The sequence below is a fragment of the Ascidiella aspersa genome, chromosome 3 (genome assembly GCF_963924565.1).
Source record: "Ascidiella aspersa chromosome 3, kaAscAspe10.2, whole genome shotgun sequence".
NCBI classification, from domain to species: domain Eukaryota; kingdom Metazoa; phylum Chordata; class Ascidiacea; order Phlebobranchia; family Ascidiidae; genus Ascidiella; species Ascidiella aspersa.
Window position 1 is genome coordinate 21895666 of NC_139449.1, and position 24908 is coordinate 21920573.

Sequence of the window (24908 nt, forward strand, 5' to 3'; positions counted from 1 at the left end):
AAGCGCAAATGTACTATAGTACTTGAAAAATAAAAAGTCAAAACATCGTTTATTGTCCTTTGACACCGTTTTGAATTTTACGCCGTAAAAGAAGCGCAAAATAACCACACCACTGTTCTGTTAAAAAACAAGCGTTAGCAGTATATGTCTCAAAAATTAGTTCAAGTGTGTTTAAACTTGACCAATAATATCCCTAGCCAAAACGAGTTGTGTGTGAATGCAGGTGTGCAAAGCCAAAACAGGCCATTACAAAAAAATTGCGTACAGTCTGCTTAAATGACCGTACGCAACTATGCTGGGTATACGTACTAAACTTAATAACTTCGTTTTGTTTATGATTTATTAAAATATAAATATTTTTTGTCATGTGCGTTTGAACAACCAACTTAATTGGCAATTTTTTTTGGCTGCCTTTTACTCATTTCTAGGTGCCATTTTAGTAACAATAGCCTGCAGTTTCCTGATTGCAAATATCATACAACTTGAATAAATAGGATTGAAAACTTTAAACTTTACTGTAAAAGTAATGATGATCAAATCTGCAATTGTGTGACAAACTTTGTATTATTTACCAGGCGGTGTGCCACTTTCCTTTAGGTTAGAATTAGTTAATTATGAACTCTAATCTGTTGTGGTGGTCTAAGTAGGCTAAATGAAGCACACAACTTTAAATGAGTTGGAACTATATTAGTGTAAAAAGTCAATTTTACCCACCATTAGTGATTGTTAAACACACCTTATGATTAGCTATATAAGACTGATTGACTTGATTGTATTTTAAGTTGGCACTTTGGTGCCATATCTAAAACACTTACAACTTTTGTTTCATTTTCTGATTTTCACTAAGATCTTAATTAGCAATTTTTGAGTATGATTAAAGTGCAACAAATTAAGAAGGATTTTCTGCTTGTGTTCAGTTGGTGTGTACTGTTTCAATCATAGTTACCATTTTTTCTAACAATAATAAATTAACTCAAAAACATCTAGATTTATTATAAAGAAATCTAAAAACTATTTTTGAAAATATTTAATACGCTTGGACATAACGGGTTTTGCCTTTAGCTTTAAATTTGCTGTTTTAAAAAACATTTTACTGAATATGGACCAGTTATGGAAATCTTGATTTATTAACTCACTAATTAATTGTTTTTCAATTAGCAAAAAATTTAAACCTAAAGAAATTACAAAATAGATTATCCTTGACATTAAATCTGCCACAATTTTAGATTACACAACATTTTTTTGTAATAATCTAAAGAAACATCTAAAATCTAAATTATATATTTAAGATCCTAAAGTCCTAAACAGTAAATCTCATTTAAAAAAATGCCTGATTGATAGGAATGGGATGTTCAAAGTAGAATACCAGAGGTATTATTAAATGGTAGTTTCAAATCCAGAATGTTCTAAGGTTTTTAATTGCAAATATTGATTTGTTGGTCCATAACATGAATGACATTAAAGCAATTAGGATTCAAATTGTAAGAATGCCCTTACATTACCGTTTGGTTACGACCTAAAAGGGTGAAAACTTAACTATGATGTTGTTGTATACATAATATTTCTTTTGTGTTCTAATGCATTTTATTTCAACTTTCTTAATTTGATAGGCATTTCTATTTATAACTAACTAGGTTTAACATGCTATGAATAATCTTTTAGATCATCTTCAATGGAGTTGTAAATGTAACAGAGGGAGCAGGCAATGTGGTATGGTTGTTCCTTAACCCGTTCCCATGGAGCCCTATGTAGCTCAGGTGAAAAAGTGACTGTCCCTGTTGAGCCAAGATCTTGGATGCAAGCCTCATGTCATGGCTAGATGTTGCTTGCATCACAGCCTGAATTACTGAAACTGATTTTAAATGAATTATTTCAAATATTACAGTTTAATTTTAATCATATTAATTGCAAATTCACATAAGCCGGAGAATGTGTATGCAAAGTTTAAAGTCATTTTTATTTAATCTGTGAAGTGTTTTTTGTGATTTTTTCTGTTTTTTTAATACCTAAGTCTCCTTATCTAGTGTTGTCAATTTTTGGTGTAATAAAGAAAGCATGGTCAATGCATGTTAGGTATGTGCACAACTAAAAACAAATACATTTTTTATGAAAACAGTTGTTTCTAGAATATATATATCAGGGGTGGCCACATGCGGCTCTTTACCCAGTTGTGTACGGCTCTTCCGTTCATGTTGCAAATATGATTTTTTAGAATGTTTCGATTTCGTTTGGTCAACTTTATGGTGTGGACTATTGCCGGTTCCGAGTTGGTCTGTTTGCCTTAAGGCCAACGTATCTTTAACAATACTTTTGAAACAAGATAAACGCAAACAAATTAAATAAAAAAAATACTAGGGAGAGGCTATTCTTTTTGTTTCATGTGTGTAAGGTGTGGCTCTTTGTAGTTAACCAAGTAACAAAATGTGCTTCAACATGTAGGCATAAATTAAAAGGGCCTTATTAAAAATCCCACCACAATGCATATTATTTTGGTTAGGGACTGGTTTAAGTTTTGGGTTGGGTTGGTTAAACATTATTAATAAATATAATAATACTTGACCCACGTAAGCCCAAACGCTAACACGAATAATGTTAGCAATATAAGCCCCCGGACGAAAATGTGGTACGACAGCATTGCAGCGGCTCGACGTGTCCTATTAACAGAGTTAAAAATATGTTCAAAATACCCGTTTGGTATTTTTCTTCTATAAGAAAACTAAATTATCTAGTAGGCCGTTCAGCTGATCGTCTGTTACGTCTTAAAATTTCATCTGTGACGTCATAAAATTTCAGCCAATAGGAAGCGTTCTGAAAACGCTTGGATTTAGAATCCTACTATGGACGTTTAAGTATCTACCAGTTATCACACTAAAATTGCTAAAATCAGGGACTTCCCCTAACACGCTACTGTACATTTTTTTAAAAAACAAAGAAACCTTGTAATTTTTATATTAAACAATGGCAAGAAAGCATCACTAATCTATTTTCCAGTTTTATGTAACTTAAAATGTATTCTTAAAGCCCCCAAAGCCCTACTTTACCCCATTTTTGTTTATGATCGCCTGTTTATGATCGCCTGTGATCTTCAACAGCCTGTAGCAAGCTTGCACGTTGCTGAGGATTGTCATTTAACATAGCAGCATAATCAGTGATTAATATTTTTAACAAACACATGGTCAGCATGATCATGGAACTTGTCCATAATTGCAGCTTTGTTTTTAGACAAACAACGGCTCCATCAAAGCAGGTTATGACGCCTTAGAAACGGCATGCTTCAGGGATCAGTTCTGGCTCCTTTGCTGTTTAATGTTTATTACAGTGATCTGCCCGTCACAGTCTCCAAGCATACGCTGATGACTTGGCGATCTTGCATGCTGAAGGGAATTGGCACAGTGTTGAGAGGACTCTTAGTCCACATCAATAACAAGGAAATTAAACGTGTGTTGTCCGTCAATACCAATGGAAGAACTTTGGATTTCCATGTCTACATACCTCGCATTGCATCTGGACAGGACACTCCCATTCCTACCCTGGCAGGCATCTAGCCCGCTGAGCTTCGCCCCAGAGGAGCCACAATACCAAAGGCTACTATCCTCGAGATGCTCCTTTGTACCAGCTGCACTCAAATCACTGCAGAAATGTGAAAGCTCTGGTGTAGGCGAATGGCTGGCCACCAAATGGAACAAGGAGCAAGATTATCCCTCTCCACCACTATTGCCCCACCACCTCCAATAAGCCTTAGGGTTTTGGCCTGTCTATTCGAGCCTAGACTCGCCTTAACAGGCTGAGAACAGGGGTTGGACGTGCTAGGTCTTCCATTAATAAATGAGGCTTCTGTGACTGTGGTTTGGAGGAACAGACTGCAGATCACATAGTCACACGGTGCCGATATATCGCCAACCAAGTGGGACAAATGGTCTGACACTCTTGGACGATGAGACTATCCGCTGGTATCTCGACTTCTGCCCGGACTTTTGAACTGGAATAATAAGATCGTCCATACGAAAGAAGAAGACGATCAAGCAGGTGCAACACACAGTACAACGTGGATGGGACAAGTTTTCTATGGCCAAAAATGTTTATGTGGTCTGAACAGATGGGTAATGATGCTATTTTTCTAGACAAACTTGTCACATTTTCCTTGTTTAGTAATCACCCACAAATGACCAAGGACACAAAGGCAGCAATTGCCCGAAAACTTCTTGCAACTGCAAAACCTTAAGATTTTCACCAAGGCATTCAAGTTTTGCATCATAAAATCAAAAGTTATACCACTTTAGAGGATTTGATTGGCACAGATTCCTGGTTTATTTTACGCTACTCAATCAGATATGTGATTGGTCGACGCATTCTCCCGATTCATGGTGCTCATAATGGGTACAACGAGTTAAAGTCTTCATGTACTGTTAAAGTTGTGAATGATGCCGCAGAAAGAGGGGTTAAAAGTAAACACAGATTGTGCTGCTATATTAACGGACAATCCACAGCAACAAACAACTTGCTACAAGCTGTTGAAGATCACAGGCAATCATACCCAGATTTTCTAAAAAAAAAGCTTTGCTAAAAAATAATAAAAGCTATTCATTGATGTTCCTTTTTACATTTTTTAACTATTACATTGGTATACTTTTGCTATATTCCTTCTTTATTCATTAAAAATACTTTGCTTTTCATAATAAATAATTTGTTAAAATATATTTTATTGTACATATGTGATAAATTGAATGACAGCTCCAAAAATGGGGTAAAGTGGGAATTTGGGGGCTTTAAGAATATATTTTAAGCTATGTAAAACTGGAAAATAGATTAGTGATTCTTTCTTGCCATTGTTTAATATAAAAATTACAAGGTTTCTGTGATTTTTAAGAAAAACGTACAGTATCGTGTTAGGGGAAGTCCCTGATTTTAGCAATTTCAGTGTGATAACTTTGGGGTGTCTGCGGAGCCCCTAAATGTTGTCCAATTGTTTTGAAAACTTACGAAACTCATTTTTATGTGACACATAATGGGAAATCAAGCAGGAAGCATAAATTTTCAAAAAAAAGTTAAATCTGAACAACCCTAATGTACGTATATCGTAAGTTCCTGTGTAAGTACTGTTTGTCGTTTGTTTGTTTATTTGCAATAAACATTCTTTCATTGTGCTTAAACACACACAAACTCAACAATAAGCCCGTTTATATGCACCTTTCGCGGGCAGATTAGATTAAGGTTCAATCCGGATTGAAAAGTAATGAACTGCACTGATATGCATTATTACGTAATATTCCAGTAAACCTCTGACGCACAACCGATTTTCGGCTTAGGCTACTCCTTGCGGGAGCAATCTATTGCTGCTTGTTCGTTTTTATAAACCTAAAATTGAAAAAAAACAAGAATTACTTGAGTTTGGTTTGCCGATGGAGTTTGGCTTGCCGAAGTATGTTTTTGACTGTTTAGTGCTTCAGTTTACCTGGCACACGGAATATAAGTGCAGGAAAGTTAAGCTTATGTGTGCTGGTCAACGCTATGTACAAGGCAGAGTGGAAAAAAGAAGGGGATGAGATGTACCAAACATGACTAATGAAAACTGTATTTGGCGCTGGCCTATAATCCTACCACAGCGTTGTGATAATTATTAAAGCAATGTACAATATTTGGGTGAGGGTGGGCCAAGTATTACTATTTAAACCTACCCAAACCCGCATCCTAATCCAAATAATGTTCGACTTTGTGGATTCTAGACCAGCCCCTCTGTCACAAATTAGTATCTAACGAGTGTATGTAATATTCTTTCCTTATGCGCTAAACTTGTTGTTTTGTTTACGACTGGCCGTTCGCCCCAAAAGTGGCGTGATGTTCACTGCGTTAAAGCAGGTCATTCTACATTACGATTTCGGCCGTCCGCAAAACGAACAGATGAAGCGGCGAACGGATTGAAAACCACTCCTTTTGACCGATTAAGAAACGAGAGAACTTAATTCATTCCAGCACCAAAACGAGAGAGAATGAATTAACGAAACAGATTCGAATATCCGGCTTAAACGTGCATATAAACGGGTTTAATGTTATTGATTCAGCCGAATAAATTGTCAATTATATTACTAATTGCCACTCTTTACAATTACATGGGCTCAAAGCAGATTCTTCTTTATGCGGAAGTAAAAGATCTAATGCAAAAAGGCGAGTTTCTTACCATTTTGTTAGTGCTGTGCAAGGAGGCACACTTGCTTTTCTAGGAGAGAATCCGCTAATCATGCGATATCAGGAATGTCTGCATTGTTTGGTTAAAAGCGGAAAACAGACATGGTAAGCTAGTCGACTTTCCTAAAAAAATTAATTTAGTCACAATATTGTAAAACATTTTCTCATTAATTACCTCAATGACTTATAAAATATGTTTTCGATGTGCTGCTGCAAAATAACGCGACAGAATATCACCCCTAATTATATCAAATGCCTATCAACACCAATGTATACGATTTGAATAAAGCATCAGATAATTTGTCAAGTGCTCGCAGTTAAAAAATAGCGCTTGACAAACTAAAAAGCTTTAGCTCATTTTCGGATTTCATTAAAAAAGATTGTCCACAGTTCAGCGGCCAAGATATCTAATATGCTTTTGCCGTTCGGTTTTGCAAATAGGCTACCTACTTTTTCGGCCTATACTTGGAGGTGAAAATAAAATCTATCTTTAAATGTTTCAATACGAAACATTCATAAGTAAAATGATTAAAACTCTGAAATAAAAGAATTGGTTTGACTTTACAAAAAAACGCAAAATGCAAATAGAATTACATTTAGGACTTTTTAGGTTATTTTTTATTAGGTGGCCATTTTGGATAATCCCTTTGTTTATGGATTTCCTGATTGGTAATATAATCTAAATCTGACGATAGAGTTGCGAAATTGCTTTTGTATTTTCATTGAAGCTAGAAAAATATTCTTATCTCGACATTAGGCTAACCTTGAATTGTTAATATTCTTAGCATTGTCATTACAATTTTGCTTTGTTCTGTAACACTACCACCGCATTTGCATGCGGAATTGCGATGTTTTGGCAGTGCCAAATTTAATGCATGTGCTGGCGACAATTAAAGATTACGAAAAAATAACAGAAAATCAGCACCAGAAATTCCGATACAAAAAATAGAAACGTTTTTGGTACCACGCAACGTAAGTTCTTGAACAACACAGAGTCTGTTAGGCCTATGACAAAAATGATATGTCGATACAAACAGTTACGCTTTACAGCCGCGTTGATGAAGAGATGCATGTTAAACCAGCAAACAAGACTGTGGATTAAAGGAATAGGTGTCGAATTATTTCGTAATGTGCAACAATGCGTTGCTGAAGTCTGATTTCTGCGGCTTACACGTCGGTCTCCAGCAGGCCGCCTTTTTGTCGACGAGTGTGTAGGACGCAATCGTTTTCGGTTGAGTTTTCGTCCAGGGCAGGTTCATATTTGTCAAGAAAGTGGGGCGTGCCGCTCACGTCGGCTGGAAATCCCTGCGGCAATTCCTCGCGCGAACGTGGAGTGAACTTGAAACCAGGGTCGCTGATGAGAAGCCTGTGAGTACAAATCGATAGCAAACATTTTCTTCAGGGCTCGGTCCGTTTGAATTGCTGAGATGAACTCAAATGCTTTACTATACTGTGCTATGTGATTCAGTTGGTATGAAAATACTGGTTACTTTGCGTTCAATTGGTTGATTATGACATTAAGTGATATCTTAAACATAAAAAAAACGATTGGCTGTAAACTAACGCACACTTTTTTTTTGCCCGCGATTTAAAATATTTGTTTATAATAGTCTTTGTCGACTCCTAATAAATAATGTTTTGGACAGGTTAGGTATAGCGCGCTATATAATTGCAGTTATATGTTGGTTGTTATTCAAATCCTTGAGGCGCAAATTAGCCTATGTTACAGAAGACGTTTCATTCAAAAGGATTATTAAATGCTTAATGACGTTAAAGAAAAGTGCAGTATACCCCGTATTGTATAACAGTCTCGGCTCGTCGATTGTTAAAACCATTCCATTTTTATCGTTCCAAAAATATTAATGGGAAACGATTGTGCTACCAGGTAGCAGCCAAAAGGCTCTTGTCAGCTCGTAAAACGTCAATAGGCTTTTTAAGACAAACAGCCACGCAAACAGATTTCGAAAGAGTTATACCTGTGCGTTGTCGGGCTGACGTTAATGCGTCCGGCGCTGCTGTGTGACTCGAAGCGATTGGCAAGCGTGACGTTGTTGCCGAAGAGACAGTAACGAGGCATGCGCGTTCCCACCACGCCTGTCACGACCGAACCTGTGTGCAGGCCGATCCGCATCTAACAAACAAGTAAATATATCGTTCGGTCAACCAGAATCCACATTCGGTAAACACTAACCAAATAATACAAGGTGAGTTACGTCGACGGCTTGCATTTATAATTCTATACTTACTACAATAAACAACAATGGTTGTTTTTAGGCAAATTTAACGTGTTCTTTAGTACATTTTGACTCATGTTCACCAGGTGGCCTCAAGAATTGAATGTGTCCTATTAACCTATCAGCTAGGGTTATATTTTTACCATAAATATAGATGGCCTGCTAACTGAGGTACGTCACAGGCTACTACAACTACACATGAACTGTTTTAGAATGTTCAATAACAAAATATTACTACGATCGGCATCATGGTAGAAAATATATTTTTAAACCGAGTACGACGAATCTTATAACACGACTTTACACTAACTAAATATTAAACCAGCTTTGGTTAAATTGTGTAATGATTTTTGTGCATGCTGGCATCTATTTTCGGTGCCGTTGCAGGATTTCGATTTTTCTCCGTCCGCCCATTTCGCTATGAGCTATTGATTTACTAATCTATTTTGGCTCCTTAAATGTTCGGCCGGAGATAGTGACAAAAGCTGAAGCTGTCAAGGGAAAAAATAAATTACATTGGAAGAATTTAATTGCTTATACTGGGCTCCCATGAGGTGAACGTTCAGGAATGCTGCTTATTGCTATTCGAATAAGGTTTTGCCTCAGTAAACGTCATGTTCTGAGTCGTTTTGCAATGTGGGCTAATTTTGAGATTCATAATTATGCGAGAAACTTCAATTATAATTAAATCTTGTTTTGTACGCAATACCTTCCTTTGTGGCTTAAATAGAGGCCTGTTTCAGGCATATGATAAGACTGACCTAAAACAATGTTCGTACAAAACCTTAATTCCATGTCAGGCATTATTGGTTTTAAAGCAATGTACGGAATGCATAGTGTTGTCAGCTTTCTGGTAAGATTCGTCCAATTATAACATCTTTGGTTGGAAAAAAATGTGTTAGACGAAGAAATCATCAATTTTTTTTTAACCAAACCATATTTCCGCGCATTAATCGTACGATTTACAGAATTGTTCTTATGTAGCCATCCTTACGAAAAATTATTTAGTAATAGCACGACTCGTGCTAATAACTAATCCACAAACTATCATTTTAATTCTATACAAAGCACAGAACGGCGATTACCGAGATGGCAATTCCTGTAGGTGTATAGACCGTCTGCGAGCATGTGATCATGAACAAAGCCATCCATGCGATCTGATGAGCATGCGTCTTGGTCGGCCGATGTAAGCCTCCCGCTACACAGTACGCGTCACCAATCGTTTCAACCTATGAGTGAAATACAATGCGGTATAAATAAGCAAAAGAAAACGCACTAGAAGTATTTCAAAAGGTGGTGGTAAATAACTCAATGAATCAAGGAGGCTGGTCGGTTATGTGAAGCAAAACCGGAAAAAAGTTCAGAAAATCGCCGAGTAAAAGAAGAGCAATGTAATAATTCGCCTTTGGTAATAAAACAACGTTCATTCGTTCAGTTTATGCTCTACATGCTGGTATATATTTGTGGAATCATCCTCCTTAAAAAAAGTTGAAAACATTCGCCGAGAAGATTTGACACCCAAATCAATATACTGCTTGTATTTACCTCAGATAAATAAGTGACAATCGATATTATCGACAGGGTCACCTAATTGCGGAAAATCTGAACGAGGGTGTGCAATCCGGCACTTGAGAAAACATATTACAGCTTTTGTGCACACCCTTGCAACATCTTACATGTCCAAGGATGTATATTTCAACGATGTAGGTAGCACGTTCGACCAATAGGTAATATTTGGGAAATATAGTTTCAAGATATTACTTATTTTCGAGCAAAATTGGTTAATAGGATTGACACATAGATCGACAAGTGTGAACAAACTTTCGAAGAATTGGTCGTTACCGGTTTACGCCAATTGAATGAGTAACGTCGTTATTTAAACTGATATAATAAACTGTATACCACAGGAGCTGTAACGGTTGCTCGTATCTGCATGATTAGAGATGCAAAAATGCTCACGCCACGATGTACAACAACGCGAAGCAGAAATCACATTTTTACTCGTCCAATTCAAACATTTCGCGTTCAACATATAATCTACTGTTGAAAACAAAATTTTCAATCACTTATATAAAACAAAAATTTGATTTAACCTGAATATATTTTATAATTGCATTATATAACAGCAACTTTATACTGATGCATAGAACAGCATCACATATAGATATAACCAACATGACTATTGGGCGATTAACCAAACAATGCCCTATAAAGCCATATTGGGTATCTGAATATATTTCCCGAAAATTCAAAAATGTACACACACAAGGCTACCTTGTAAACGTCGAAAATTCCGCATTGACGGTCGAACTGCACGTACAGATTGCTCAGCATGCTGATCACCTCCATCGGCGAGCAAGAAGAGCAAATCGACGTAAAGCCAACGATGTCCGAGAAAAGCATTGTAACGTCCTTGACGAAATAATCAAGATAAACCGCAGTCGTTAACAAGGCAAGCGCGACTTATTGGCTAGTTTAGCGTCTCCGCCGCCGCCGTTTTTTCTGTCTTTCACTCAAATCTGTCGTTTGGACGGGAGTGAATTTTTGTCTTGAAGGGCGCACAAGATTATAAACCGAAGAACGATTTAAAGCATTCGTGGTCCTAATATTTTTTAACATTATAAAGACCGCCAAGAAAGCGCCTCAACCTAAAAGCAATAGGAGAATTGTGCTTTCTGTTTTTAAATTTCCATGTTTTTACAAACGACAAATATGTAAGCGATGTCAACAGCTTTTCGAAGAAACGTTCTCCAATATTTACATTCTATAGTATATATACGAAAGGAAACACGAAGGAAAGACAATAAATCGCAACATTCTAATAAACCAAAAATAAACATAATGTTTGCTTTAATTTTCGCAACCTTTTGATTCAAGGTATGGCATTCAACACAAAGGATGTCAAAATACAAACCTTTTATGGTTTGTTAGCTTTAGAATGGCATAATGTATTAATGCTTCCAACAACAGGCCACAAAATACCCAGCATCAAAGACTAACACAACATTTATACAGAGTATGCTAGTCGTTTCAATAAACTATGTATTTTATTTGACTTTGGATTTTTTCATTATTGAAAATGCAATTTAATCAAACGACTAACAAAGTACAATTTTTGTGATTTTGCGAGTAACTAGTTCTATTTTTGTGCTGTTGTGTACTTTGACGTGGGCTACATAACCTTTTGTTATTTCTGTACACTTTGCTCGGCGTATTTCTTGAATTATTTAAAATTAGGACACGTAGTGACGAACGTAACTATAGGAAAGTGGAACGCCAACGTTTACCAGGTAGAGAATAGGAAGCTTACCTTTAGTTGTCTCGCGTTGACCTGTTTTCCCATCCATAAATCCTCGGCAATATCAGAAGGAAATATCGAGTAGAGAAGTTCGACATTCAGCCGTCGCTCCTGCTCAAGCGCGAAATTGTTTTCTTCCAGAGTTTCTCTGCGTGAAGAATCTTACGTAAATACTTAAAGAGTTATCAATGTAATGAGATAAACTTGAAGTGAAACCCTTATTTGCAAGAAAGTTACTGCCGTAGTACAAACTATAGGCGTGTTTATCAATAAGGTATTGTGGCACGTGTTCGATACCGTAAAGGGTGATCTAAGAAAGTCAGCATCCTGGGACACAATGTTATATTAGTATTGTTCGCGGCCCACCGATATAGACTGCATATGTGCCAAAAAACGTATACACGAAACCATCACGGAATAATTAAAAAAAAAAACGTTTTCTGTAGATTATTGATAGCAATCAAAACTGATGACACACCTACTTATGTTTCAAAACAGTATATTACAGCAGGGGCGCGCTAACTTTATAAAAGCCAACTATATAGCGACGTTAGGACGGCCATATTACTGTACATATGCCTAATTGGCATACACTGAAAAGGTACCATAATGCAAGTTATAACATGCTTTGAGATTTACCTAAGGTACATCCGTCCTATGTGCTACCGTTTGATTAATAAATCTTAGAAAAATAAAAATACGACGCACTTTCCGAAATTACCCCGGCAAATTGATCATCTCTGTAACGTAAACGTTACCTGAGCTTGCTCATCCGTCGCTTCAGGCTCTCTTGTGCCTTCGCCTGCTCACCGACCAGTATGACGTCACGCGTTGCGTCATGGATCGGGATGTCGGAGATAAAGATGCCGGTGCCGCGCAGCTCGTCGAGCTTGTTGAGGTTGGGCGATCCCATGAAGAGCAAGCAGTCTCGATCTTTGATGAAAAGCATCTCGCCACGAACTTCCATGCTCTAACAAAGAGAGAGCACCGTTTATTAGAGCTTTCGTACTTCATTTTTTTGTTTGTTTTTCTTTCTATTTTTGTTGATATATGCTCAAACAAAACGCATTGGTTTAATTATTTCATTTCTTTCTTTTTATTTATACGTTTAAGGGCGAGGAAATAGGCTATCCTCTTATTTTACACATTCAAATTGTCATTTCCCTTGACTTTTTATTATTTGAACTATACCAAATCATCCTTACTTTTTTGTGTTACAACTACAAGATATTATTATAGCTACATACAGTAATCTTTTGCAAGCTTTCTATAAGCTTATCTAAAATAAAACTTTATTTTTACCAAAAAAAAGTTAACTTTTAACAGCAAATTCATTTGACACCAAACTAAACCTTTTGCGTCCGTCTAATAACACGTTTGGGTGTTTGGTGAAAGTTTTAAAATCGGAATGACCTACCTAAAGCTTTCAAACCAGTAAATCTGCAGTTTTATCTGGCCACATTTTAACGGGGGTCGTGCCGCCGTAATTTGTACAAATGTAAGTGGTATGCAAACAATTCCAATGCAAACGCCATACTATGTTGACCGGTGTAGGTATTTATCGTTTTAGTATTTGTTTGTAGATAACCTGGGTTCATTAGTCTCCCAGTGATTAGTCGTGTTGTGTCAATGACTTTACCATATAATTAAGTCACCCATGTCGAACAACTTGACAAAAATCAAGCCAATTGGATAAGTGACTTGACCTAAACTTAAGTGATTTACATAAATCACTTGACATTACTTAGGTTTAAGTTTTGTAATTAAATAGATTATTTGTTTCGAATGACATGGCCTTATACTTGACTTAAACATTATTTTTTAGGAATGACTTCACTGGATTTTGGTCATTTTTAAATGCCTTGTTGACAACACTATATAGTTATTTGGCCAACAGTTGAAAGTTAGGTGGAATTTTACTATCGTCTGCCTAAAAACACCAATGTTTTACATTCCTGTTGGTATCGAGGGTTGCTAACGAAACGTGAAATCTACTGTAAAAGCTTTTTTATAATTATCATGAAAGCGATATTATTCGCACACTAAAAGAAGAATAAAACAAACAATCGCGTCACGTTATACTACAGCCTACATAGGCCTACATCAATTTGTCTGAGGATATACGCATTTCTGTCAAGTAAGCCTATCTCTCAATCCCTCATAGGGACCATTGCAACAAAACTGATAAAACTGCTAGTTACGCCACACAAGTAAAGATAAGTTTTACAGTACAAATTTACCAATTACTTCAACTGACCTCCATCATTGTTTTCTGCCGGTCGGAATCCGACGGGCAATCTTTTCCATGCTGGTCTTTGCGAAATTTTATTGTGAAAGGCTCATTAACCAGACCCAATATTTCCTGAAACGGCAGTGACTGGTCTTCATTTGTTGACAACTTTGGACTGGTGATTTGAAAGTGGTCGGAGAAGAAGGCCCTTTGTTGGCCCATTTTGGGGCCGCAAGCCACCCGGGCCGCTTTGTCTGAGTCCATGAACCGAAGAATTGCAATCCCAACTTGCAGGAGCTCAAGGCGACGGTTAAATACGATATGGAAAGGAAATGCTTTACAGAAAGTGGCCACGCCGATACAACTGGGCCGCGAACGCGCGGAAAAGTTGCAAGTTGATTTTGCAGAGGCCACACTCTCACTTAAAGAAGCGGTGCTACTGCTGAACGCGTTGTGTCTGTCAGCCGAGCTAAGGGATACGACGTCATCGAATTGGGCGACCATATCACGCGGGTTGATCCGCATGTCGTGTTGATTTTCCAGCAGTTGCTTTTCCACTTTGCGCAAATCGTTGGGGCTGATCTCCGAGCTTCGCTTGCATTGTCTATAGTACCACAGGGCAGGGTTGTCGTGCAGCTGCGAGAATGGACAACCCCGCGGCTTATCAACGACGCCTTTCGCCGATAATGCACCGTAATCTGGTTGATTTAAATGACCGCTTAGTTTACTGCCGATATTCGAGCACGGCGTTAATCTCAACGAATTGGCCCTTTGCGGCAAACTCTTTGAATTAACCTCTCGCATCATATCTTTTCCGTTTTTCGTAATGGCTTTGGACAGTAGCGATGCCCCTACAAATTAAAGCAGTGACCGTCGGTTAATATTTAACACACTAAAAACAGCTTTCGCCCATAAATACAAACGAGAACAATAAACGGACAAACAACAGAAAGACAAACAACTACATGGCTATAGCGCCCACCTGATTTTGCTCCCAGTTCTGTCATACGACCTTCCATCGTTGCATTCGTTTGAACGACTGAGAATGGACACCTTGACTGTGACACAAGGGTCGCCTGCGGAGAAGCTCGTTTCACGCAACTAGTCGATCGACTCTCTGCGGAATTCGATCCAATATCATCGGCCGTGTTCTCCGTGCCTTCACGATCGCCCGAGTCGCCCTGTTCGAGCTGAAAATAATGAAGCGCGCCGTTCCCAGCGGTGCCCGCGCGGTGCGACGTCGCATTTGGCATCCTTAATGAACGGCAAATCTCCCGCACGTCCGTGCAGCTCCTCGCCTCGGCCGACCTGCGATTTACAACGCATTCCGTCGGGCACTTGACGCTTCGCGGTGTCTCACAATGCTGACAGCTGCGCCGGGCGACGTTTTTTTCGGCAGCCGCGTTCTGTTCACATGTCGTCCAATATCGAACGCTTGGCATCGAGCTGCGACGGATGAGGCCAGAGGGCCGCGCCGTTACGCTCAAGCAATCGCTGGTCGTGTCCCACCTCCGAATTTGCAAGCCGGCCTTTTTCGACTTTCGCCGCTTTCGAACTGTTGCCTCGCTAGTATTTGGAGATTTACCGGCCGAATGTCGACGTGCGCTGCCTCCACGGCTGTCGACCGTTAAACTGTCAGAGGACTCTCGGGTTTCGCTTTCCGTCTCGGCGCCGGACGTTTTACTGCCGGCGTCAAAGATCTCCGAGTGTTTGCCTAATGGCGTAACGTTGGTCGGCCGGCTAATGGAAATCGTGTCGCGCCCAACCCCATCTGCTTGCTCGCGAATGCAGTACACGAAGACAGCGCTGTCACGCAAACACGTCGCCCCTTTGTCTGAACAACGTCGCTTATTGTTGCCGTCGCTACAATCGTTTCCTCTCCCTAAAAGTAGCTCGCCACCGCTCATTTGTGAACTGCCAAGGGACAAGGACTCCCCAATGAACTCGATCGAGGGCGGCGGGCCCGACCTCAGCTGAGCGCGGGTGATGTCGACGTCACGAGCTACGTGGTTGTGGACGTCGCCATGGTGGTCCGGCCAATCGGAGCAGTCAAGCCTCGACAGCACTTTGGACGCCGAAGCGGGCTCACGTTGCACTCGGACGCGCTTGCGGTACAGCGTCACGCCGAACTCCTCGATCATTCCGGCCACAAAAAGCGCCATGCACGGAAAGGGCGTGCGAAACTTCAGTATCAGGTTGTTTGAATCGCCGCCCTGTGTCACGGCGTCAGCGAAAAGCAAGACTGATTGCTTACTGCTGCTGTTGCCGGGGCGCGTAATAATGTCTTTGCGCGGAAAGCAAATGACCGAGTGGTTCCGCTTGACCGCTATGCAGTCCTCGCCGCCCGCATAGCAACTGTTGCCGGTCGTTTGACGTGAGGGGTGTCCGTATTCCAGCAATCGTGAAGCCAGGCCTGCGGAATTAACTAACGGCATAAATCGATGTTTGAATTACGATTTATCCAGGCTATTTCCAAAGCGCGATACGTTTGAGACAGTTCAAAACGGAAAAGATCAGTTCGGTTAAAATAAACACCCGTAAAAGTGTACAATGGCAACAATATAGGTGAACGAATTTCGGGTTTAGTTTAGGAAAGAAATTCTAGCATAAATTCATTGTATGTCTTGCTTTTGCCAAAGTATGTAAGTACGGCATTCTATATACGTAACCGTTTTAGGTCATTACAACTATATGGTAAATCAATAATAAATTTGCAGTTTATTAGGCGGTTTAAAACCATAAGTGTTGTCTTTTTATATACAGTGATTTCAAGTTGAGCATTCTTCAATCTTTTTTTTTAATTTCATCAAAATGCCTTTCTGTCACAGCAGTGACATTTATCATCGGATTAGACGGCGTTACTTCAGGAAATATCGGGCAACGTTATCAGACATCCTTATAGGCACAAGCCGTGCAATAACGTTTATACGACCACCTATACAAAAAACACACACCAAAGGCCTGCCTCCTGCCTTGTCTAAATATTTTATAGCGACGATTTACGTTTTGAAATAAAAAATAAAGAATGGATACATTTCTGTACAGCGCATGACGCATCTTGAGAGAGACTAAGAGAGGGAGAGAAATACGTACTATCGAGATTGTTGATGAAGTGTTCCAGCGAGCTTCCAATCGATCGCAAGGAGTGTCCGTCGGTCGCACACAAATGTGACGCCATCTCGCCGCCAAAGCGCTCCGCCACCACCACAAAATCGGTGTCTGCGTAACAGCAATAAAATCTCTATTGATTGTAGCAGGGTTGGTCGAGGAATGGATACGCGACGTCGAGTATGCGGCACGATAGCTCAATTGAGCTTAAGGCTCACACCCCGCGTTTTTTACTAGTTATTTTGGGATTAATAGCTTTTACCCCTCTTCGTTTGATCTAAAAAAAGCTTTATCGCATTATGTTTAAAAGGAAAGTATGCCATGCTATCGTTCATAGAGCTGATGAACAGTGGTGTTTATATGTCATCTTTACCTATTGGCTCAATTTTGGCCATAGTCATTTTTTGTCAAGATATATATCAGCCTTTGCATTTGATTATTTTTCAAATGTTTTAAAACTATTTACTTTAGATGAGTGATGAAAATCAAATAAATCTACAGCAATTGGACACATTTTTACTAAATATGTGACATATATTGCATTTGATCTAACCAAAGGTTCTATGACTCCAAAATATAAATACAAAAAAAAAATATAGTTTCTATGACTCCAAAAAAAAATATAGTTTAAGTTTAAGCGATAATGCTGCAGCCATTAAGTAATGAAACTTCTAAAAATTAAAACAAAGTAGCGCTCAAGGTTTTAAACACTCTATAGCCCCAGTCCAATTAGAGTAAACTGCGTATTTTTTAACCAGAGCGCCTTCGCAAAATAATTTATAATTTCCTAAACTCGCAATTCTTTTAGCCACCTAAGCATATGCTTTTGCACCAAAAATTGACTATAAAACATAAAACATATCAAAAATAATTATGTATTCATCGCTAGGGATGTCCAATAGATTTATTACGATACCGATAGCCCAAAATTATTTCACAAAAAGTATCGCGATCTTATCCGAAACCAAATAATGTCATAAATCATAACTAGCCTATATGCTTAAAAAAAGATTACATTAAAATCATCAAAATATTTTTACCGGTTTCTAGCCCAACTTTTTCTTTAGCGTTAAAATTTAGTTACTTCCAGTTATTTTCCAATAAAACTATTTTTTTTATAAATTTACGTTTTAGGATATAACCGCTGCGTTGGATCGCAAATAATGGATTAAATTCCTACAGTAACCTTGTATCGGATCGGCACCAATCGGAAAGAGTACCGATTCTACCACTTGGCACCTGGTATCGGCTTCGATCGGATATTATTGGACACCCCTGCTCATAACATGGACCATTAAAAAATAAATTTAAAATTTGTAATACTTATGATTTCCGCGAGGAATGTGATCATGTTCAGCAATCGCCGTTGGTTAAAGAACTTGTTGCGCAGTGCGGCGTCGCGCATCACTATGGGCAACGCCTTGGCGTACTTGTAGCGGTGTGCGTCGCCGACGCGCGAAGGATAGTGGTCCCGGTAACGCTCCGGATCGTCAAGTCCAACGTCTACCTTGCATCTCTGCTTTATGAGCGCCCTGGAGATTATCATTTCAATCTAACGTGGTGTTTGCTGATCACTGGTCAGCACACCCTTTTACCTATAGCCTACGTACAATTCTCGCTGTCAGTATGAGAATGTTCTCGTTCCTGCAGCCTTGAGATGTTTTTTTAAAAGTTTCGTTCGATGGTAAAAATGTGATATCGTTAACCGTAAATTAATAGAAAAGCTTTGGCGACGCAATATTATTTTGTTGTTTCTTGTGCATTTTCTTCAAATTGTAATCAGGTAAATACTATAGCCCAGTAATAGTATTATTTGTGAAGCATAATATGTTAACAATTATTATAAATTCAATACTATAGGTGATACTAATCCCAAGCCGTGATTTTGGCATGGCCTTCATTTATGAGAAGTTGTCGCTTAACTTTAATCTGCAAAGTTAAAGCGGTTATCTCACCAACCCATCCTAAAGTCAATGATGTTTCACTACTGATTCGGCAGAAGTGGTTGCGAAGAAAAACAGCCCGACAGTCACAATATCTAACAAGGCCGGGTCACCGCACGGGATCGCATTTACGATTGTTTTGCGCTGGCTGGTGAGACGTGACATAGAAAACGGGTTCGTTCAACTGCTGGAATCGCGTAGTAACGTCTGGAAAACGGAGGGCGATGGGTCCCGAGGGATCGGGCTCACCCTTTAAGGCTCCCGTCTCGTCACAAAAATTTCGCGACACGCGATATTTGTTGCTGCCGTCGCGCCATCAAGTTAAACGATCGAGCGCCTCAAGTTTATTCCCGCGCGCGCATCGCGGAGCCATTAATTATTCGATTAGCGTCCGCAGACAGGCCAATAAAAGTGAGCGATGAATTATTCACACACACACGGCTTTTGAACCCGGTGGGCGCTCACCCCCTTGTCGATATCGATAAAACGTCCCCCTCCCTCCTACCCTCGTTCGACCGTAAACATGAGATGCAGCAGCTATACAGCTACAACGTTCCCAATGGGTGAGGGTGTTTTATTTCATTGTTGTTGTTTTTTCAGAATAATACGAATTAGAGAGTTTAGGATAAAGTGAAAATACAGTTTAAAAAACGGCATAATATCTGGACGACACATATGTTGCCCCAGTGTAGCGATCTGTTTATATTTGGGGAACATTCCGGTGCATTAAGAAAGATGAATTGGAACAACGAGAGCACAAGTCTCGATTGCAAATAGTGGACTCCCCCTAATTTATCGGCTGACCCACACCTGAAGCGCACGTATTGCAAAGCGCGACTCACCGGACTTGATCGAACACGTCGTCGCTGTAGCGCTTCAGCAGTCGGAAGAAGATTCGCCTCACGAAGAGCTCCTGCGCAGAAAACTTGAACGTTAAATCGATTTTTTTTTTCTTGAGCCGACTGCTCGCGTCAAACGCGAAAGGTGAGCAGGCGGTGAAAGCTGGGCGATTTTGAGCTCGCGTTTTGCATCCCTGCACTTGGCGTTGTCGAATCGCGAGATTGATGAGGGCAATCCGTCAAATCCGAGCGAAATGTTATATCGTGGTTTTCCCGTCAGGGGTAATTTCAACACCGGGTGGTAATCTTGCCTAGGGTCGACAGCTGTCGATCTATACAGAAACGCATCCAATTTCAACCTATATTTTGGTGTTAATACAAATTGGTTTTCGCTATTACACACAAATTGCCTTTCGAAATTAGTGAAAGGCGTCATACAATGTCCTCAAAATTCGTTTTAAGGTTTGTTTACAAATATTGTCGCCAAGGATATTTTGCAAATTAACAGAGTTTAACGCTGCTTTATAAATACAATATATCTGCGCTAGAGGTATAAAAAGTTACGGATAAACATACGTCTGATCGATCATCTGTATTTGTGTGATAACGGTTGTACTAAGACTTTGGTTATCTTTCTGTTAATTATGAAACTTTGATTCAGTGGTTCCCAACCGGGGTGCTGCGGCACAGTTGGGTCCCAATTTTAAAGCAAATAGTGTCAAAAGGTATTTAAGAAACTTCAAGATTCTCTCTATTGTTAATAAAGCTGTACAAACCTTTTGAGGTTGATTAGGATACAATGTGTAGAATTTATTTTGATGTGCCCAGTTTCATTTATTGTTATTACCATCATTTATTTAATAATTATGAAGGGGCTCGCAAATAAAAATCGAGCAATAAAATGTTGGGGACCACTGATACAATTACTTAAGTCGTAACCTGTTGCTTAATGACGACTATTGTTAACTCACTGGATTGATCCTAAACAAATGATTTGAAGACACAAATATTTGTTTTTTTGTGTGTTTTTAAAACAAAATTATGTAATATAGCTTAAATGCCTAAATAATGGCTCGGATAATTATTTATATCAGACAACTGAGTGTTTTTTTTTTCAAAAATAAACAGCACTAGATTCGACAGCAAGCCTACGGCGGAATTTCGTGTGACAGTTTCGAGGTGAACATTGCCCCGAATTATTTCTACTATCCAAAGTCAGGCAGCACAATAGGGGAAGGTTGCCCATGACGGGACACGTTTTTTCAAATGATTGTAGTTCAGTTATTACAATAATTTTGAATAATATCATGCCTACTTGATACCTCTTCCCGTAACGTTTAAAAAACATATATAACTTTGCCTCTAGCGTTCTGACTTTTTTATAAAATCGTCTTAGAAAAAACGTTGTTGTGTCCCGTCTTAAGAAACCAGAGTTTCATATGATGGGACAGTGTGATTCGCAAGATGCGACAGGATGAATCCGTTGTTTTAAATTAATCAATTTGTACCACAAGCGAATTTGCTGTGGTAAGCGAAAATTAATATTTTCAAATTAACAGGACAAGTGCGTGACAAAGAGTGACTGTCTTGGAACTTTAGTTTTGTTGTGTCTATATTTTTACATTGAATACATTATACAAATATTCTGCCTGTGTTGATAGCTCTCAACACACACGACCTAGGCCAAATCTTGTCTGTTTGCTCGTTTGTTTTTTAGCGGACGTTTAAACAATAATTTTGTTTTAATTCGAGTAAGTATGGTTTTTGTTAAGTCAAATTTTACCTGCATTTGCAATATTTCTTACAAACCTGTTGATACGGTGATCCATTTTAACCAGGTGCATTTCTTAACGTATTTTATGGATAGGGAAACCGTATATAATGTTTTACGTCATACATCAAAATTTTAAAACTAACCATATTAAAATTTGTTAGTTGAAAACTTTTGAACTACGGTATAACAAAATGTTAGCTTCTTAAAAAGCGGTAATGGCAAGTCCATTTTTTGTCACAATAAGCCAAAATGTAGGTTGCAACAAATAGTTCCTCAGTTGGGAACGGCCTGTCTCATCTTACGCACCCCACATCACCATATACAGAAGATATACTGACTGCTTATAGGTACCAGATAATATGAAAAACTTGCCTGTATAAGTAAGCCTGGTAAATTACCCATATATTAGTAAAAATGAATTTTACTTCAACTATTAGTAAAAATGAATTTACAACTTCAACAAATATGAAATAACTCAGATCTAAAAATAATAAAACCAGCAAGAAAACACCCCTATTTTCTTTAGATTGATATGTTCTAAAAACGCCGTCAGCCTACTGAAATGTTTTTGTGTTAAAACGATGGCTACCATTGTGTGCTTCAAAAAATAATTAAGAATTGGCGCTACCTAATGGCACTTCGATGTAATCCCCAAGTCCCGACTCAGGCAACGTCCCATCCAGGGCAACTTTCCCCTACCTTTGTAAAGAATACAAGTGGAGAAAGGCACTGTTACGTATTTCACGGTCGTTAGATTGCGCCGTTTAAAGCCCGGTACTCCATCTTAATGATCCCTAAGTAAACCATAGTAAATACTTTGTATTGGCCGTGAGTAAACATATATACGCGGAAACCAACCTGTGATTACGTGTGCAACATTTAATGTGACGTTGCTGAAATAACTCTAGTCGTCAAAGATGCGTCAGATAAATAAATCATCAAATTGAAAACAAATGCCTGGAGAATCGCGTAAATCCGGGATAGGGTTAAAAACATACATTGTTGTCGAGTAGATAATGTGGTAAATGTGTAAGTTTTACTTTATTTAAATACATCTTTACAACAACTTAGAAATGTTCGGCGTAAAAAATGGATTTCACACTGGTTTAAAAAGGGAGCCTCGCAAGGAACCCGTCATAAATAAAAGATTAACTCCAACCGGTCCACAAACAAATAAAACGGTCAGGGCAGATTGAAAACCCAACGTGATCAGAGTCCACATCAATAAATTACGCGCTTCGAAAACGGTCGCGTGCGGTTGGCCGATTTCAACCTGACAACCGTTCAACCTACATGTTCAGACCGAAGATAGTGTACAAATAACTTGATATATAGAATGCTAATGTGGTTGTGGCCTTACCGAGGGCATTATGATGTTCAGCAAACATTCGCGCAGGCCGTCGACTGTCGGCTTTCGGTGCGAATTGCCGTCTCGGAATGCAAGCTGGTGCTCCAGTCGCAACTGTTGAAGCGACGGCGGGGTATTGGAGCTCGTTCGGTCGCCGCCGCTGTAGCAGCCACTGTCCAGGCTAATCTTTTTGCGTACCTCGCCATCGGGGGGAACGACCAGGGACATGTCTACGCGTGTACACATAGTTAGATCTCCCCTATAGTACCCCACTCGACCATGCGCAAAACGGAGTTCTTAGCACGAACGAAAACACCCATAAATTCTTGCGTAAACTGCTGGTGTTTGAAAGTCATTGTTTTAATTAAGCGAGTAGGGCTCAATCTGTTTGATTCATGTTTTATTTTTTATTTAAGTAACTATAGTTATTTAATAAGTAATTTCAACTTTAATAAGTACATGTAATGCTTAACAGTTTTAGCAAACATAGAAATCAATTTAGCCAGTGCTGCAAGTTTCTCCGGGGTAAGAAACTGAGCATATTTCACCACAGAAGAGCTAAGTCACCAAAACAACGTTCATTACTTTCCATATAATCTGACTAATAAGGATTACTTTGTGAGTAGCATAAACTATTTTTAAACATAACGTAGCCTAATTAGTATGTTTACGTCGGTGCGTTCCTGTCAAATAATTCGTAATACTCAACGCGTCAAAGCAGGAGTTATGTGCTTCACAGACAGTCTGGCGTTTTACTTCGGTGATTCGCTACAATAACAAAGCTCTAAAGTCTGTTTTTACCTCCCAAGTGGTTCAGATGAGGTGACTGCAGTAAGACTGCTTTCGTTTGCTGTTGTGAGGCCTGGCTTGAATGATTGATAGCAAAAACACTGCTGCGTCGTGGACGCGAACGAGCAACCAGTGCCGATGACTGTCCTAATGAACAGTCCTCACCCGTTGTTGGGGAAAGTACACTATCGTCTTTGGACCTACGCCTGAAAAACACAGGTAAAATATTTATAGTTGTTGTATGTCGCGTTATTCTGCCCAGGACAAGTCATCTATCGATTTCTTGCAGTGTTTACGTATGTGCGCAGCACGGTAGTTAAATGCTGGCCTAAAATTTATTGAAATATCTGCTGGAATAATCTAAAGTTTTAAATGTCGACAAAGGTCAACTATACTTGTAACAGACATATAGCCTTATACTTTAGAACATTAGGGTCTACACAGCGTTCAAACGTTTCCGCAACACAGGCACAGTAGCTTCCGAAAATCGTCATGACTCAGCCGTTACCATGAAGGCTGCCTGGCTGTACTACTAGTTCAATCTACTACAATAAACAACACGAGGTAAGGGTTATTACCATTCACATAGGCCTACTCCAGGTAGATGTACTATCGCTGTTAAATCGGTGGATCGATGCAGCGAATTTCCAACGGTGCCAACAGCAGCAATGGAAGCCCGCCTTTTATGGCATGCACGCCGTCTGCATAACAACGAAAAAGGTAAAATCCTAACAGGTCCCGATTGCAGACAAAACGTAGCTAAACCTGCTTGCAATCTTGGCGCATTTCGGTCGTAAAAATCTAGGCTATAAAACTCACGATGGCGTAGTCTGCATTGAACTGCTGTTGACAGCACAATTTGCCCGATCGACGGAGTCCCATTTAACACTTTTTTGTTCAAATCCAAATGTTCCACAATAACCTTCCTTTGGACTTGAAAACGGCTCGTAGTTGTCGTCTTCGCGAACATAATGCTTGCGCAAGTACTTTGGGCTCGCTCCCTCTCTGGTAAACGCAAGCACTGGCGGAGCTAAATGTTTAGGGAACAAAACTTTGCTACTTGAGCTCATGTCACGTAAAATTACGTATGGGTGTGTCCGTTATAAATGCGGATTTTGTCTGCGGCATTCTATTTATACAAGTCGTTCATTCCAAGCAAAGA

General features: G+C 39.2%; 1 protein-coding gene across 1 annotated transcript; it reads right to left on the bottom strand.

Annotated features, from left to right (window-relative positions):
• Window positions 1-7035: 7035 nt before the first annotated feature.
• On the bottom strand, window positions 7036-23185 carry LOC146160825 (uncharacterized). The gene is made up of 12 exons (XM_083385028.1): window positions 22970-23185; window positions 19839-19909; window positions 18377-18585; window positions 17039-17164; window positions 14928-16358; window positions 13973-14796; window positions 12474-12685; window positions 11728-11863; window positions 10692-10829; window positions 9503-9646; window positions 8160-8314; window positions 7036-7549 (listed from the first exon to the last, which is right to left on the bottom strand). Exons 1-12 carry the CDS (start codon window positions 23183-23185, stop codon window positions 7351-7353), a joined length of 3861 nt encoding a protein of 1286 aa, XP_083241154.1. The 3' UTR covers window positions 7036-7350.
• Between the last annotated feature and the right edge of the window lie 1723 nt (window positions 23186-24908).

Bases quoted from the DNA above. Each gene is read 5' to 3' on its own strand.
- LOC146160825 (XM_083385028.1), bottom strand. From the start codon at position 23,185: ATGTCCCTGGTCGTTCCCCCCGATGGCGAGGTACGCAAAAAGATTAGC. The intron at 14,797-14,927 runs GTGGGCGCTATA...TTTAATTTGTAG, and splicing joins AGAACTGGGAGCAAAATCAG to GGGCATCGCTACTGTCCAAA. The intron at 11,864-12,473 runs GTAACGTTTACG...TTCTTCACGCAG, and splicing joins CGACGGATGAGCAAGCTCAG to AGAAACTCTGGAAGAAAACA.